Source organism: Ochotona princeps, chromosome 11 (assembly GCF_030435755.1).
Source record: "Ochotona princeps isolate mOchPri1 chromosome 11, mOchPri1.hap1, whole genome shotgun sequence".
Classification (NCBI taxonomy): domain Eukaryota; kingdom Metazoa; phylum Chordata; class Mammalia; order Lagomorpha; family Ochotonidae; genus Ochotona; species Ochotona princeps.
In genome coordinates this window covers 43,967,890-43,982,811 of record NC_080842.1, presented here as the reverse complement: position 1 = coordinate 43,982,811, position 14,922 = coordinate 43,967,890, and the positions used below count along the sequence as shown (strand labels likewise).

General features: G+C 40.5%; 1 protein-coding gene across 2 annotated transcripts in view; it reads right to left on the bottom strand.

Moving 5' to 3' along the window:
* Positions 1-1,133: 1,133 nt before the first annotated feature.
* TXK (TXK tyrosine kinase) overlaps positions 1,134-14,922 on the bottom strand; it is a 55,999-nt gene continuing 42,210 nt past the window's right edge. Inside the window, exons 10-14 of one of the 2 annotated variants that reach the window (XM_004579117.2) lie at positions 9,573-9,789; positions 7,634-7,698; positions 5,265-5,383; positions 3,721-3,878; positions 1,134-1,621 (exon numbers count right to left, since the gene is read on the bottom strand). In XM_004579117.2, coding sequence (XP_004579174.2) covers positions 1,553-1,621; positions 3,721-3,878; positions 5,265-5,383; positions 7,634-7,698; positions 9,573-9,789 — 628 coding nt within the window. In that variant the 3' untranslated portion in view covers positions 1,134-1,552. Of the gene's footprint in view, positions 1,622-3,443; positions 3,879-5,264; positions 5,384-7,633; positions 7,699-9,572; positions 9,790-14,922 lie in introns of those variants that run through there. The other variant, XM_058670138.1, reaches the window with a different exon arrangement.

Genomic DNA, 14,922 nt, shown 5'->3' with positions numbered 1-14,922 from the left:
GATACAGGCTGGTGCCTTACACAAATGTTTCTTGCACTCAAAGCTTATTAGAAACAATGGGTGTTACTTGTAAGTATTATTAATATTCAAAGAATTCTCAGAGTGGAAGAAGTATGACTTAAAAGTCAGTTAGTAGGGTGAATGTTTGGCATAGCATTTAGCATGTGGCTTGGGATGTCTGCATCCTACACTGCAGAGCTTTGATTCCAGTGTTAACCTTCTGAGTTCAGTTTCCTGCTAGGGTGTACCCTGAGTGGTAGCAGGTGATGGCCCAAGCCCTCGGGTCCCTGCCATCCACATGGAAGATCCAGATGGTGCTCCTTGTTCCTGACTATGGCTCAGCACAGGCCCAGCTATTGCAGGCATTTGGAAGTGAACCAGAAAATAGAAGAGATCTCTCTGTGTGTGTGCATGAATATATTCCAAATAAAACGAAAATAATGTTTTCAAAATAAAAGTTACAACTGTTGACAATCAGCTGCTTTGTCTTTAGTGACAATGAGAAAGAATGGACCCCTGACCCATGGCAGGGTGAGACAGCACCCAAAAGTGGGCTCCTGTTGTGAGATTTCTTGAGAACTTCTCCCTACACTATTCAGAAGCACTTAGAATGAAGTCAAACAGTTTCTGGCATTGTCATAAACAGTACAGGAGAAACCAAGATTTGACTATGGTTGTTGGTTATCTCATCTTGAATTCAAAATCCTGGACTTCAGAAAAGATGGAGTTTGATGTCAAATGTGGGTATCCTGTTTGTACTTCCTCTTTTGGAAACAATAAGAAAAGCACAGAAGGCACTTACTATGAGACTCTCTGGAGCTGTCCAATGGCACAGGCACAAAGTATGAAACATCCACTGTGAAATCAAGTTCTGAGTTTCCTGGCAATGGCTCTCACCTGGCAATGGAAATGTCACCAGGATTTGTTCAAAGGAGGAATTTGATTATCTCCTGTAACCGAGCTTAAAACCGGAATACAAGTGTCTCCAAAGCAATCATATAGGTGCAGAAAGTGTTTGGTAAATAACATATGGGAAGATTATGAGACATACCCAGAATGCCCACATTCATGGGGTTGCTTGTGTTTCCCATGTGGATCTACATGGCTTAAAATCATCAAACTCAGCAAAGGCCTCATTCCATGAGTTGGCAGAATTTATTTTCATCTTCTCTGCAAGGGCCACCAAAGTCATGCATGTCACTCCTCCTCGGGAAAGAGACCCCTTGTGAAGTAACACACTGCCATCCACCCTCTACGGTTCTTGGCTATGACATGAAGGGCACCTACTATGAAGGTTTTCTCCCTTCTTCACACATGGGATGGGAAAGATCCCACAGGAAAAACACAGCTCGGAAACCTCTCTTATACATGGAGAAAAACTACTGCCAGAATATTCCTAAATTTAAGGCTTCCAAAGCCTGTGATCTTTGGCCTGGTTCCAAGAGTCAGCAATGACGAAGGAAGACATTCACCATCAGTCGTGACCCCACTTTGGATTTCATCTTGTGACAATCTTGTCATGTGGCCATATAGGTTGACACTCCCTCGCAGGTCACCAGGTTTCTGCCATCTCTGTGAGGACCTGTAGCAGCTCAGTGAATGTAGGGCGGCCTTCAGGTTTCTGGGAAAGGGAAATGGAAGGAGTCAGCTCAGTTTAAGATCATTCAGACACCAGTTGTGGAACTTGTTGGTGGGAGCCTAGATCCAGTTTGAACCTCTACAAGGCAAGAGAGAGATACTGTGGAGAGAGAGCAAGTGAGCTTTTGGCCTAGCAGCCAGAATACCAGTTAAGATGCCAGTGAGGACATCCCTGTCACACATGGGAGTGCCTGGTGTTGCTTCCCAGCTCTAGCTTCCTGTTGATGCACACACCCTTGGAAGCTGTGACTGACAAAGGCTCAAGCCACTGCCGCCCAAATGAATGACCTGGACAGCACTACCCTGCAGATCCATTTGGCTGACTTGACTTGAAAGGAATTAAGGTGTTGCTGGGAGGGAAAACTGAGGTAAGGCTCCCAAACTCAGCTATGGCTATTTGCTACACCTGATCCCTTCTAGAAAGGAGGATTCCATTCAGAAAACAGATGAAATATCTTCCATGGGGACTTTGTTGATTGTTTGATGCAGATTGTTCTCATCTTAAGGTTCAGTCAGCAAAATCCCCCAGGCAGGAAGTCAGAGATCATCACCTTGGGGAATGAGGTTGGCTCTAACTTCATGAAGAACAAGAGATGCCACTGTTGGCTCTTTGAAATACCTGAGAAATAGAACTACTCATGTTAGCCACATGCTCACACAGAGTTGGGAGTAGAGGAGACACCACCCTCTGCAGCTTGTAGACAGAGGACAGCACTACCAAAGACAGAGCTGATGATGACGAGGGCACGCTGGGAGGCTCAGCTTCTTAAGACTGCCAGCAAACATTGTGGCTTTTTTTTCAAGGAGGTTGAGTTTGCAGGTAGAATTCATGGGCAGTACTTAGTAACAGTAATAATATCACATTTGAATCCAAAAGTTCTAAAGTGAGCACTTGGACCAAAGTCATAGGCAAATGAACTTTTGCAAATAAATAAATCAACTAACTGAGATATTGCTTTAATCAATGTCTTGCTTGCAATTTGAGATTATTTACTTGGTCTCCCAGTAGCATCCTATCTGCCCCTTCTGCTTCTTTTGTCTCTTCTCCACAGACACACAGAATTTCAGTCTTCTATCACATGCACATGGACATGTGTATTTTTTCATACATAAGATACATCCCTGAGTTACCTACTTGTTATTACCAAGGAGTTCTTAAGGCGACTGACTGCTACACTTTCCTTTGCACTTTCCCGTATTTTTCAAGATTCTTTGTGGAACAGGTCATATGTAAAATGTTTTTATAACAAAGGGTTTTTATAAGTTTAATACTTCTCTGAAATGTGAGCAAACATGACATTCTTTAAATATTTAATTTTCCAGGGCTTGGAGATTGAGAAGCAAGTGATTTTTTTTTCCCAGTCAAGAGGAAATTCCTGACCAAGCTATGATTTTTCTGGGCTGAAACTATCAGCTGGGAAGAAAGGTGTTGTCTGGTCAGAGGGAAGTCTAACAGGAAGAGTGGGTGGGTTGTGAGCTGTATCGTGCACAGTGAATTCAGAGGAGGGGCACAAACGGCTCTGGCCTTATTTTTAAAGCTGGCATTTCAACAAAGAACACCTAGACTCAGAAGAGATGATTTCCTGAACAAAAGTTCACGGAACACTTTCTGCCTTCATTCCCATTCCAGTTTCATCTGTATCAAGGTGTTGGGTGCCACCAAGAGAGATGATTCTTAGGCTCAAGAAAGCAAGCCAAGTGGAAGTAAAGTAAATAAAAGCATCCTCCTTTTTTCAATGGGGAAATGTATCAAACCTGATTCTACCTCTAGTGTTCACTGACCAGTTCTGAGAGGTAATAAGATATATAATTACCAAGGCACTAACGGCATCAAGAGTTGCTGCAAGAACGAATCTCAGACACAGAAGACCTGGAAAATGCACTGAATCCCCTAGATGAAAGGCCAATGCTAAAAACTAAATGGATTTGGGGTAGATATGGTACCTCTGGCTCTCAACATCATTATCACAAACTAGATGGCCCTTTTCTGTGTAGCAGGATCCTAGGGTAATGGTTTGATGGTCAGGTCTGCCCTCAGCTGCTGGGCTGACAGCCTCTAATGGGAGAGCAGGGGATACGTACCTCATGCCAGCAGCTGTACATGACTTCATATACGGACATTGGTGCCAAGTGAGGACGATACAGCCTGAAGCCTTTAGAGATGGCTTCCACAACTTGCAAATTTGTTCTATTTTCAAAAGGCATCTTTCCTTCAGTGAAAACTTCCCACATTAAAACTCCTGTGAATGAAATATGCAGCAACAGAGTGAAATAGCTACTTGGAACTGGAAAAACCTCCCAACTACAAGGCATTGTTTTCCTCCTCCAGCATTTTAGTTCCAAACATCTAGAATGAGACCAGTTCTATTGAGGAAACAGTGTATGCACCTTGGTTGCCGAGGGCTATATGTTGAAAACAACACATCTAAAAACAATGGCTTTTTTTCCCCATTGGTGTTGACTATCACCCAATGGGAGGAACTGCTGACAGTCTTTGCATTACTATGTACCATGTATGAAAGTCAATGACTCTTTTCTGCCTTTTCCTACAAAGTGACACATTTGTGTGACCCTCTGCTTCCTGCTAGTGTCGAGAGTTACCAATTAAGTGATAACTAATGAGCAATAATGGTTGACTGATCAGTAAAATTCCTTAAAGAACTTCCAGTTTAAAACCAATATTCATTTACAGTCCATAAATATTAATTAAGTACTTATTAGAAGCCAAGCCTATGCTAGGGTCAGAGGATTTTGTAAGAACAAAGCCAGTTCAGTGTGTTAGAAAGACAGTGGTCAGCTAAAACTCAAGGAATTCTAATAGCTCTACAGCTAATTAATGAGGTGCTAATAGTGCTATCCATTGCTCTCTGAGATGTAGTTCACAACTTCACTGCCTTTTAAAATGTCATCTGTTGAGACCACTGTCAAAGTCAGTGGAAAGCTAATGCTATCAGTGTTCACCTTACTGTGGACAATCAAGGGCTCAGCTGTGTCTCTGACCCAAAGCCATCCAGGAAATTCTGGATGAAGGAGAACAGACACATTGACATATTTTTGCCTTTTTGAAAGTCAACCCAAAAAATATATTACACTGCACAGGAGTCTACAGTGTCTCTCACTCTCAATGATGTCATCCAATAGACAGGTCCCAAGAGAGATCTAGTCTAAAGACCACAAAGTTTGAAGGTTGTGAAGTCAAATGAGGTTATGATGATCAGGTTTTTAAAGTTCCAGTTGTTAACTGGATAGTCGAAAAATCGTCAAGCCGTGGAGCAGTTGCACAAAGAAGGTTATTAGTTACACCCAAAATTCAATGACACTGTAAGGTCATTTTTTTCCCTTCAAGCCTATGTAGTATAGACGAGTTGGCTGAGTTTTCTAGGTCAGTGTACTCTTTGGTTTTACAGCAAGTGCTTAATGGGGGAAGGAAAGATTCAAACGGCAGGAGTGCCATAGGTTAGTGACACCACTTACCAAGAGAAATATGAAGGTGGTTAGTACAGGAAAGAAAGAAGCAGAGCTGTCAGATTATTTTTAAAAAAATGATACACAGTATTAGAAATCAGTTTTTTAAAAAATGAAACCTCATTTTGTTTGTTAAGCCAAAGTTCATCAAATAGACTCACCAAATGACCAGACATCAGATTTACTGCTATACTTGTTGAAATGGAAAACTTCAGGTGGAGACCACTTGATTGGGAACTTGGCTCCAGAAGAACTGATATATTCATCATCCAAAACATACCTGCAGTCATGGGATTCAAAGCAGATTTTGCTTACTGCCTCTGAGTTCTACGTACTTTCTAATTCCCTCCATGAACTCTGAGTTAGCAAGAAATAAGGTGTTTTGGCTCAGAAAGCTTCTGCGTTCCTCCTCTTAGTAGCACAGTGCCTGAATAGCATTTCCTTTCCCCGAATGAGTCTCAGTTGTATTTATTTTCCTTGGCCCTCAGAAACTCATCACAATCCTTTAGTGCAAACCATGGTCCATTGTTGTCAGTTATGAGGCATTCTTTCTCTGCAAACAAGTGTGTTGACTGTTCTACCAACCCAGGTAAGAAGAAGGAAATAAAAGAGAAACACTAAAAGGATCGCTATTGTGATCGAGGAAAAGAATAAATTCAAAGTTGGATAACTTTTGTACTTTTATTTAAATATTTTTATAACACACACATAGAATGTGGCAAACAAAACTATATGAAATAATCCTCTGATAAGAAAAATCTCTAATAGATTAGAACGGATCTATAGGGAAAGAAATGAAGAACAACTCCCATCTGCTCAAAAAAACAAAGCAAACACCTCTCTATCTTTCCAGAATTGGATGGAAGGATAGCCAAGTGCAGGAATCTACAGAGATCATGATGGATTTTCTGTCTGTTGAGTATGCAACACAGTATTTTTCAACTATTTATGAATGCTGCTCCTTTACTCTCACTTTATCTTCATATACTCTGTATCACTCCACTTTTAATCACCTAATTGAGTTAGCTTTCCTACTACTCAGGTAAAGAACAAACAATAGGAAAAAAGGGGGAGGTAAGCCATTTTCATTAGACTTGGACTTTCTAAAGTCTAGGCTCTTCAGAGAAGAAGGACAGAGTCCTTAACAAAATATTTGGGAAAAATAAATCATGGTTAAGATTGCAGTCTTGGGCCCGGCGCGGTAGCCTAAAGGCTCAAGTCCTCACCTTGCACATATCAGGATCCCATATGGGCGTTGATTCATGTCCCAGCAACCCCACTTCCCATCCAGCTCCCTTTTAGTGGCCTGGGAAAGCAGTCAAGGACGGCACAAAGCCCTGGAACCCTGCACCCATGTGGGAGACCCAGAAGTTCCTGGTTCCTGGCTTCAGATCAGCTCAGCACTGGCCATTATGGCCACTTGGGGAGTGAAATTATCAGATTGAAGATCTTCTGCCTCTCCTCATCTCTCAGTGTATCTGACTTTCCAACAAAAATAAATACATCTTTTTAAAAAAGATTACAGTCTTGCCACCACCATCACCACATCTACCATCCACCTAGAAAATGATGCCTTGAGCTGGGAAGAAGAGAAAGGAGAAGGAAAATGAGAAGGAGCATTAGCCATCAGTGCACGGCTGAGCTGGTCCCATTTCTTAGACTCGAAGGGTTGTGCAGGCCACGTGGCAGGTGGAGAAGCCCCTACCCTCATGCTAGGTGAGTGGGATTCACATGCTGGCCAGACCTGTGCCCTCTCTCCGTCTCTCAGGTAGAGCTATAGGAAAGGCAGGAAGATTCCAGAAAAGAAAGGTTGTGACTGTGTCTAGGCAAACGGAACCAACAGGAGCAGATTTTCTAATCTGTCAGTTCTTAGAGAAACTTGCAAACAGAAATTTAAGTTGGAGCCATGGTTGCCCATGTGGATGGCTGGCCCTGGGATGGTGGCTGTGGGTAATGTTAGTGTGTGGGTGGATAATGAGGACCAGCCCAGCCACCTCCTTCCCAGTACTGCAGCCCCATGCAATCCACAAAAGGTCAGGGAGAAACCCTGGACTTTGTAGGCCTCAACTGTTAATACCACCAAGAAATGGGTACCCCAAATGTAAACTGTACTGGATTATTAAAAAGGATAAAAATAAACTATTTGATAATGGCACAAAAATCATAGCTGAGAACACCAAATTATTCCTTTCGCTTTCAAAAGGACACATTTATTAGACAAAAATTTCCCTTAACTTCACACATATAAATAAACCAAGAAATGATATTTTTAAATCTAAAAATGTATCATGGTTTTATCAGTATTCATAATGACCTGAGAGAACACATGCGAAACAGTTCACAGTGAACTTACACCCTGCAGCTAAAATTACTGTGTGTCCTAAAACTCAAGGTGGTCAGCAGGCCAAGCAACCACACTAACACCTGCATTAGTGGAATGAGCCAAACTACTGCACGTTCAGTCTGTGAGTAAACAAATGAGAGGTCCCCTGCTACAGGTAAACAGAAGAAAAACTCAGATATTGTGTACCTTGTCATTCCAAAGTCCGAAATTTTGACTACACATGTAGAACTGACCAAACAATTTCTTGCCGCCTACAGAAAAAAAAAAAAACAAAAAAAACTCCAAGTTTGAATGCAATTTTTTTCCCTTCAAGAATTTCTATTCTCCTTTTCCTAGTTTATTTGGGAGCCACATTGCTTCTCTGTGTGAACAGTCAAGTTCCTTTCAGGGTGGTACCAATCAACACTACATAGGACCCAACACCCCGTTCTCACATTCATTTGAATGAATTTTTAAAGTGATTTTTAAAACTTAGAAAAAAATTTAACACTTGTACTTTTTAGAATGTTTACTTCCTCTGAAGAAATATTCTTGATAAAACTGGTTTACTCTAAGGGACAACTTTACATCTTGACATTAAAAATTGTGTATGTTTAGTTATCTTAATAAGTAAAGAAAAAAGCCTAATTTACCTAACAAATAAGGCTTAATCATTTCTAATCTTTATGCTCTCTGGTAATAAAAATTAAGAAATGTTTTATGATACACATTTTGTTGAATGTGCCTATTTATAGTGATCATCCTGCATTTCCTAAAATTACTCCAGTGAACTACACATGGTTCAGTATAATGCTTAGACAATCTATCTGATGCCTAAACCATCCATTTTTGGCAACTTAGTATATATATACTATATATATATTAGGCCTTGTGCCTTATATCGGTGAAACTTTTGATAGAATTTCTCAGTTCAATTATGAGGCTTCGTTATTATTACTAACAAAATCCAGGAATGTGAAATGGTAAGCCAGAGGAGCCAGTGAGGAAGTTACCAGGAAGTACCAGCAACAACCTCTAAGGCAAATAATCAGGAAGATCCCTGACAGACAAAAGACTCATTGTCAGCTGACAGGACCTGGTCACTCTGTGGGTCTGAGATGGACATGTGGAAAATTCTCAAATTCTCACTTTTAGATCTAGAGAAGAGACATAGAGCACAGAAGAAAAGATATGAGTATCATGAAGACACCTGGAATGGACAGAAAGTGTCCCTTGGGAGGAAGCAAGATAGGGAGGCAGTGAAGAAAAACACAATTAGAATGACACAATTTGCGCGGCTGGGTCTCCCAAGGGTTAACTCCACAGCTTAGCTTGTTTTTCTAGGGATAACAGGATGGGCAATCTTGGCCTGATACATTTAGCCCCTGGCTTGACAGCAAGTTCCCTCTTCCCTTCATCCCCTTTAAGATGCTCTCAGGGGAGCTTAGGAGTTGCTTGAGCTTCGGGAAAATACTGGAAGGAACTAGGCAGACTATAAAAGAGGCAGGCCAACTTCGAATAAATGGCATTCTCTTTACAAGAATGACCCACTGTGTGTTGTCTTTTTTTGTAACCCTAGTCCCTCCACTCAGCTTGGGGTATGTGGCGGCGCGGGCATTGCCGACAACAATTCTTTCAAATGGAGGTGTTTCAGGCATTACCAAATAGAATGGTTTGGCGTCACTAGTCCTCTACACAAAGCCAGTTAGACTTTTGGGTACCAGCACAGTCGAGTTGTCCTCGCCTACGGGCAGCTTCAGTCCTAGCTACTTGACCTTCACTGTTGACTTCCAGTGCCTAGAAAAGTGGCTTATGCCGGGCACAGCACATGTATGAGTTCTGGTGGAAGGGAACACAGGTGATGGGAAGAGAAGAACAGGAGGAGAGATAGAAAAGTAAATAAAACCTGTTCCAGTCAGTTGGTTAATGAATTACTTCAAGGAATATTACAAGTAAAACTTTCCTTGATTCTAGCACTAACAGGTATTTAAAAAAATAGCTACATTTCACAATAAATTGCATGAATACAAAAATATTTTAAAAATAAACCAAAATGCATTCTTTAAAGTACTGAAAGTGATTTTACAACCTTTTGAATATGTGTACTCTATATAGAATTGTAATAAGAAGTTTGTACCATACTTACTAGGTCCCTGTGAATATAGCAGTTTTTCTCCAGATATTCCATCCCTTCACAAATATCCTGGCATACACTCAGCAGCATTTCCTTTCTAAGTTTTCCTTTTCTCTCCCTGAGATAGTTTAGCAGGCAGCCATGTTCCATAAACTCAGTCACAATGTAAAGGGGCCTCTGCTGTGTACACACCCCGTAGAGCTGAACCAACCTTGAATGGGACAATTTCCTGTTGGAGAAAAACACAAGCCAGTGAGCAGAACTGTTTATGCATTTCAACATGACTGGTAATATTTGCCATGTCTAGATAAGCTTCATTATCAAGATAAGATCAAATCAACCCAGAGAAAAAAACAGAGCAGTTTTCTTTCCATGTTATGCCCTGAGAAAGCAGGGTCAAGAGTTTAACCAGTACTTCCAGTGTCATTAGAGACACAGCGTCTGATTATAGGGGCAGTATTCTGCTTGGCAGCCTCTACTTCGCTCCTTTTCTTTCTGCAGGTCTTTGGCTTCCTTATTGCTTAGGGCTCCTCCTTGCCCAGATTGCACAGCTTTTATCTTCCTTGAATCCCAGCCTTCCTAACTGCACCTGCTCAAACAAATTCTGGAGGGACAATCAGGAGGGAAAGGTGACTGGTGCACCTCGAACTTAAAAGTTAAATGCTAATGAATACAGCCAATTAAAAGAAAAACTTTAGATAAAGTCAAGAGATTTAAAAACATTTACCAGCATGAAACCTTAGTGTACATTTGGCATTCACACACTCTCACACACACACACACAACACACACACACAAACATGCAAGTCCCTGAAGAGTACCTGCTAAAACACATCCAGAACTTTTTAGGCATCAAGAATTCAAAACTGTATGCTTCTGCTGGGACCTCATTTGTCAATTAGTAGTTGTGGAGAGCGATATTCAAATTAATATTTGTAATTTTAAGATATACAATGAGTTCATTCTGGATTAGTCAAAGCCACCTTGAAAAGTTACTTTTCACTCACAAAGCTCACAAAGTTAAAATCATATCAAAGCTCCAGGAAGATTATTTATAACCATAATATATGAGTGATTGTTAATATATTATCATAAAATCAATTTGCAAGAACACACCAATTAATGAAGTAGAGAAACATTTTTTTTCTGATTTGTCTTTCACATTCATAAGGTGAACTTTGAGAAAACATGTGCAAAGTAACGGCAGACAAGCAAGTCTTGAAATGGAATATCCGCCAGTCTGATCCCCTCATGGAGACATTTGAGATTTAGATATTGTTCTCCATTTGTTTAGCATGACCACTGGCAAAAATCTATCAGAAATAAGGCAAACTCCGATTAGACATGGCGGGGTGGAAGCAAATAATTCCTCTGTGTGTGATTCAGTGTATCAAAAAAGTGACAAATATTTCCCATGGACATAGAAAATACAAAGGGATAAATTATGCTCTTCTTCACAATAAAAACTTTAGATTCTCTTAACACACATAAAGTCTCAGTTTTAAGGAAGTATATAATATGATTCATTAATGGGCAAATATGTCATACCCGTATCTTTAAGCTTGTCATTCACATGCTTTCTGACCCTTTGCCAAATTCTTCTCTTCCCTTTTTCTATGTATTCTCTTCCCCTAGGTAATTACATCAAGTTTCAAGGTCTTTGTTACCATGTCTGGTGATTTCTCAATTTAATGGTCTGAACCTCTACCTTTCTCCTCATCTCCAAATACAGCTGTACTTGCCTGACAGCTTGTAGGTATTCAACATACTGGAAGCAGAATTCTTGACCCACACCCTGACTCCACAACTTACTTCTCCCTCATTTCAGTTTATGGGCAAAGCTTCATCTAGCAGTGCACACCAAAACCTAGCCGTCATCTCTGCTCCCTAGTTTCTGCCCATCCTACCTGCCACATGCAACTTGTCCGCAAGTCTTGATCACTTTATCCCCAGTGCGTACCCTGAGGGGACTCTCCATCTTGTACCTGCCATGGCTTTTTCCCTGGATGACTGCAGTAACTTGTCATTCACTCTCTCAACCTCTGTGGATTACCAACAGTTCTACCACACAGGGAAGCCTGGGGGACATACACAACACATGCCAGAGCAGATACTTCCAGTCATTGCCGAATGCCCCATCTATTGAGCCCTCATCCTACCCCTGTGTCCTCCCCTTGCCCCGCTTTGCTGTTGTGTTGCTCACTACAACATGCAATTAAGTAAGCTACTTTGAAGCAGAAGCCTTACCTGTCTCATGAGTGACCATGTTCCCTGGACTTAGACCACTGCCGGGCCCATAAGCAGCCAGCAGTAGTTGTTGAATAAATAAGAAAACGGAAAGATTGGTACTATGTCTCGTTTTAAGAAAGCTATATGCAATGCTATGAAATCTTTAAGAGAGATTCTTTTTTATGATCTTTTACGATTTAACAATTTTTAACATTCTGCTATTCATCTTGGAGATATTTTACACAGATTCTATTGTTTCTTGAAAACAGGAATATCAATATCACGAAATCTAGGTTTCATGATAATGATCATAACATGGGGAAAAGGGTTTATTGTATTACACATGTTATAATTCAATGAAGTAATATTTATAACTATATAGCAAATAACATTTTATCCACAAGATTTTGATACTCTATTTTAACTTTTACAAAATAAGAGGAAACAGGATGTTCTTTCCACAACTGGCTTATCATTATTAGCATAATGACTTCTAGTTACATCCTTTTTTTCATATGCTGATTTTACTTTCTTTAGATATATTCCCAAGAGTCGACCAGTGGGTTCATATGGTAGATTCACTTCAGGTTCTCTGAGGAGTAACGATATTGTTTTCCATTATGCTTCTAGCCATCTGCGCTCCCACCAACAGTGTATTCACCATTTGCCATTTTCTGATATTTGGATAATGACCATCCTACCTGGAGCGAGGTGACACTTCACTGTGCTTCCCTGACAGCTAGTGATCCCGAGCATTTTTTTCAAGTGTGTGTTGGTTGCTTGTATTTCTTCTTTAGAAAAATGTCTTTTCTCAACTGGACTACTGGTTTTGCTGTTGAGTGCCTTGAGCTCTTTTTGTACCCTGAATATTAATCCTTTAACAGATACATAGTTTGCAAATGTTTTCTCTCCCTTGCTGTGGAAAATCAACTATTTCTAATCCAAGAACGTACTTGTGGGTATGCTGCAAGGATTTACAATGCACTTTGCATTTATGATAATTTAATATAGGCACTTACAGCCAGGATCTATCTTTCCCATCCACTGCACATTGGGAATTCTGACACTCCCTGCTAAGTTCTCAACTCCGCAGCAGTACTAAGCTACTCAGCACTACCCAGGGGCCAGGCCTGGTAAAAGGGCTTCCTAGAATTGTCCTTTCCTCTCATTCCGAAGTCCTCCTTCTCTTCCTACCAACCACACGTTTCAAAACTGTTCATTTACCTTCTTGAATTTCATTTTTTTCAAAGTCAAGTTTATATGGAAGAGTCAAAAATCTTATAGAAAAGTAAGTGGTGGTTTTAGGAGAAGAAATGGGTAAATTTTCTCCTTGTCTCTATTTTCTAAATGTTTTGATTCTTAAAGGTATTTTGAGTAAGATTTCATTTGCTATTAAAATATTGCTAAAAGCATTTTAAGTATTACAATCAAGCTTAAATTCTAAAAATTCTTTTATTTGGATAATAAGGCTATAAGTCCAACTAGGATGCTTATTAACTTATTCGCTTCCTTCCAGAGATAAACATGTAGCGAAGGGGAGGTGAGAAACACAGGGGCATTTTTAGTTTTCTCTCTATTCAATTCTTCATAATACAATATAAAATACTAAAGATTTGTATTTCAAAAACTAAAATATGCAACTGTAAAGATATGATGATGTAGAAATAATAAAGCAAAATAAAAGAAGATGTGCAGGAAAAATTCTTAGAGAAATTCAATGTACTGTACATGGTTTTTAGTATTATTAGTTCTCATGTCATCATACAGTTCACACCTACGAATAAGCTGCATCCAAAAAACACAACCCCCTCACTCAACAACTGAAAGAAGGCTTCAGTAAAGGCAGGGCAGTGCTGTAATGATTTCAGCAAACGACCCCACACCTCAATCCGTAGGAGCTGAGTTCAACTCGTTGTTTTAGCGCCCCCTGGTTGCATGACATGAAGCAACTTACTTTAACACTTGAGCCTCCACTCGTCCATGTGTGATGCGGACCTAATAGAACATGGCCTCCTCACTCCTCACTGGGTAGTAAACAGAATTGTAGCTGTATACATACAATGAAAAGTATAAGGCAAAGTAAAAATAGAGAAAAGGCTTGAAAGTTTAATGGGATTTCATGAACGGAAGTCATCTAAGAGAAATAGATGGGTTTCCTGTTCTTTCAGCAGGTTCTCTGAAGCCCAACGAGCGCATGGCCCCGGCTAATGCTGCAGCCTGCAGCCAAGTCCCCAACAGCACAGTAAAGTCTTGAAGTTTTCCTCCACATTGGAAAACCACAAAGGATGGCAATCATTCTAACGGTTGTGGTGATGATGCTCAGCTCTGGCATATATTCCCTCTCCTACTCTGGAAAACTGCAGCCTTTTGGAGAGAGAATCAACAGACAGAAGTGCTCTCTCTCTCTCTCTCTACTTCACATAAGTGACTTATTTACTTATTTACTTATGTGAAGTATATATATATCTATATATATATAGATATATAGATATATAGATATGAGATAAAGGGGGAGGTGTAACAAGATAGCCTGGTGGCTAAATCCTTGCTTTGCACATGCCCAAATCCCATAAGGGTGCTAGTTCACGTCCCAGCTGCTCCACTTCCCTTCTAGCTTCCTGCTTGAGGACTGGGAAAGCAGTCAAAGACAGCCCAAAGCCTTGGGACCCTGCACCCACATGCAACACCCAGAGGATACTCCTGACTCCTGGCTTTGGATCAGCTCAGTTCTGGTCATTGTAACCACTTGGGGCATAAACTAGCAGATGGAAGAATTTTCTCTTTGTTTCTCCTCCTCTCTGTAAATCTCTTTCCAATAATTTACTTTTAAGTATATAAATAAACAGTTGGCCTCACTGCTGCCTCCCTAAATCACCAAGACTGTTCCTATTTCTTGTTCCATCTTCCATCACCCTCAGACGAACCCAGAGACCCTCATTCCAAACACCCAATCAGGCTTGAACCATGCAAAGATCCTTTATCGTGTCATTAGACATCTCTATTTCCTATTTACAGGGATTATGGCATGCCTTTAAGTCTCACTACTCACATGTCTCCTGATCACTTTTTTAAAAAGATGTGTTTGTTTCGCTTGAAAGTCAGAGCTACACAGAGAGTGTGTGCTCCCATTCAC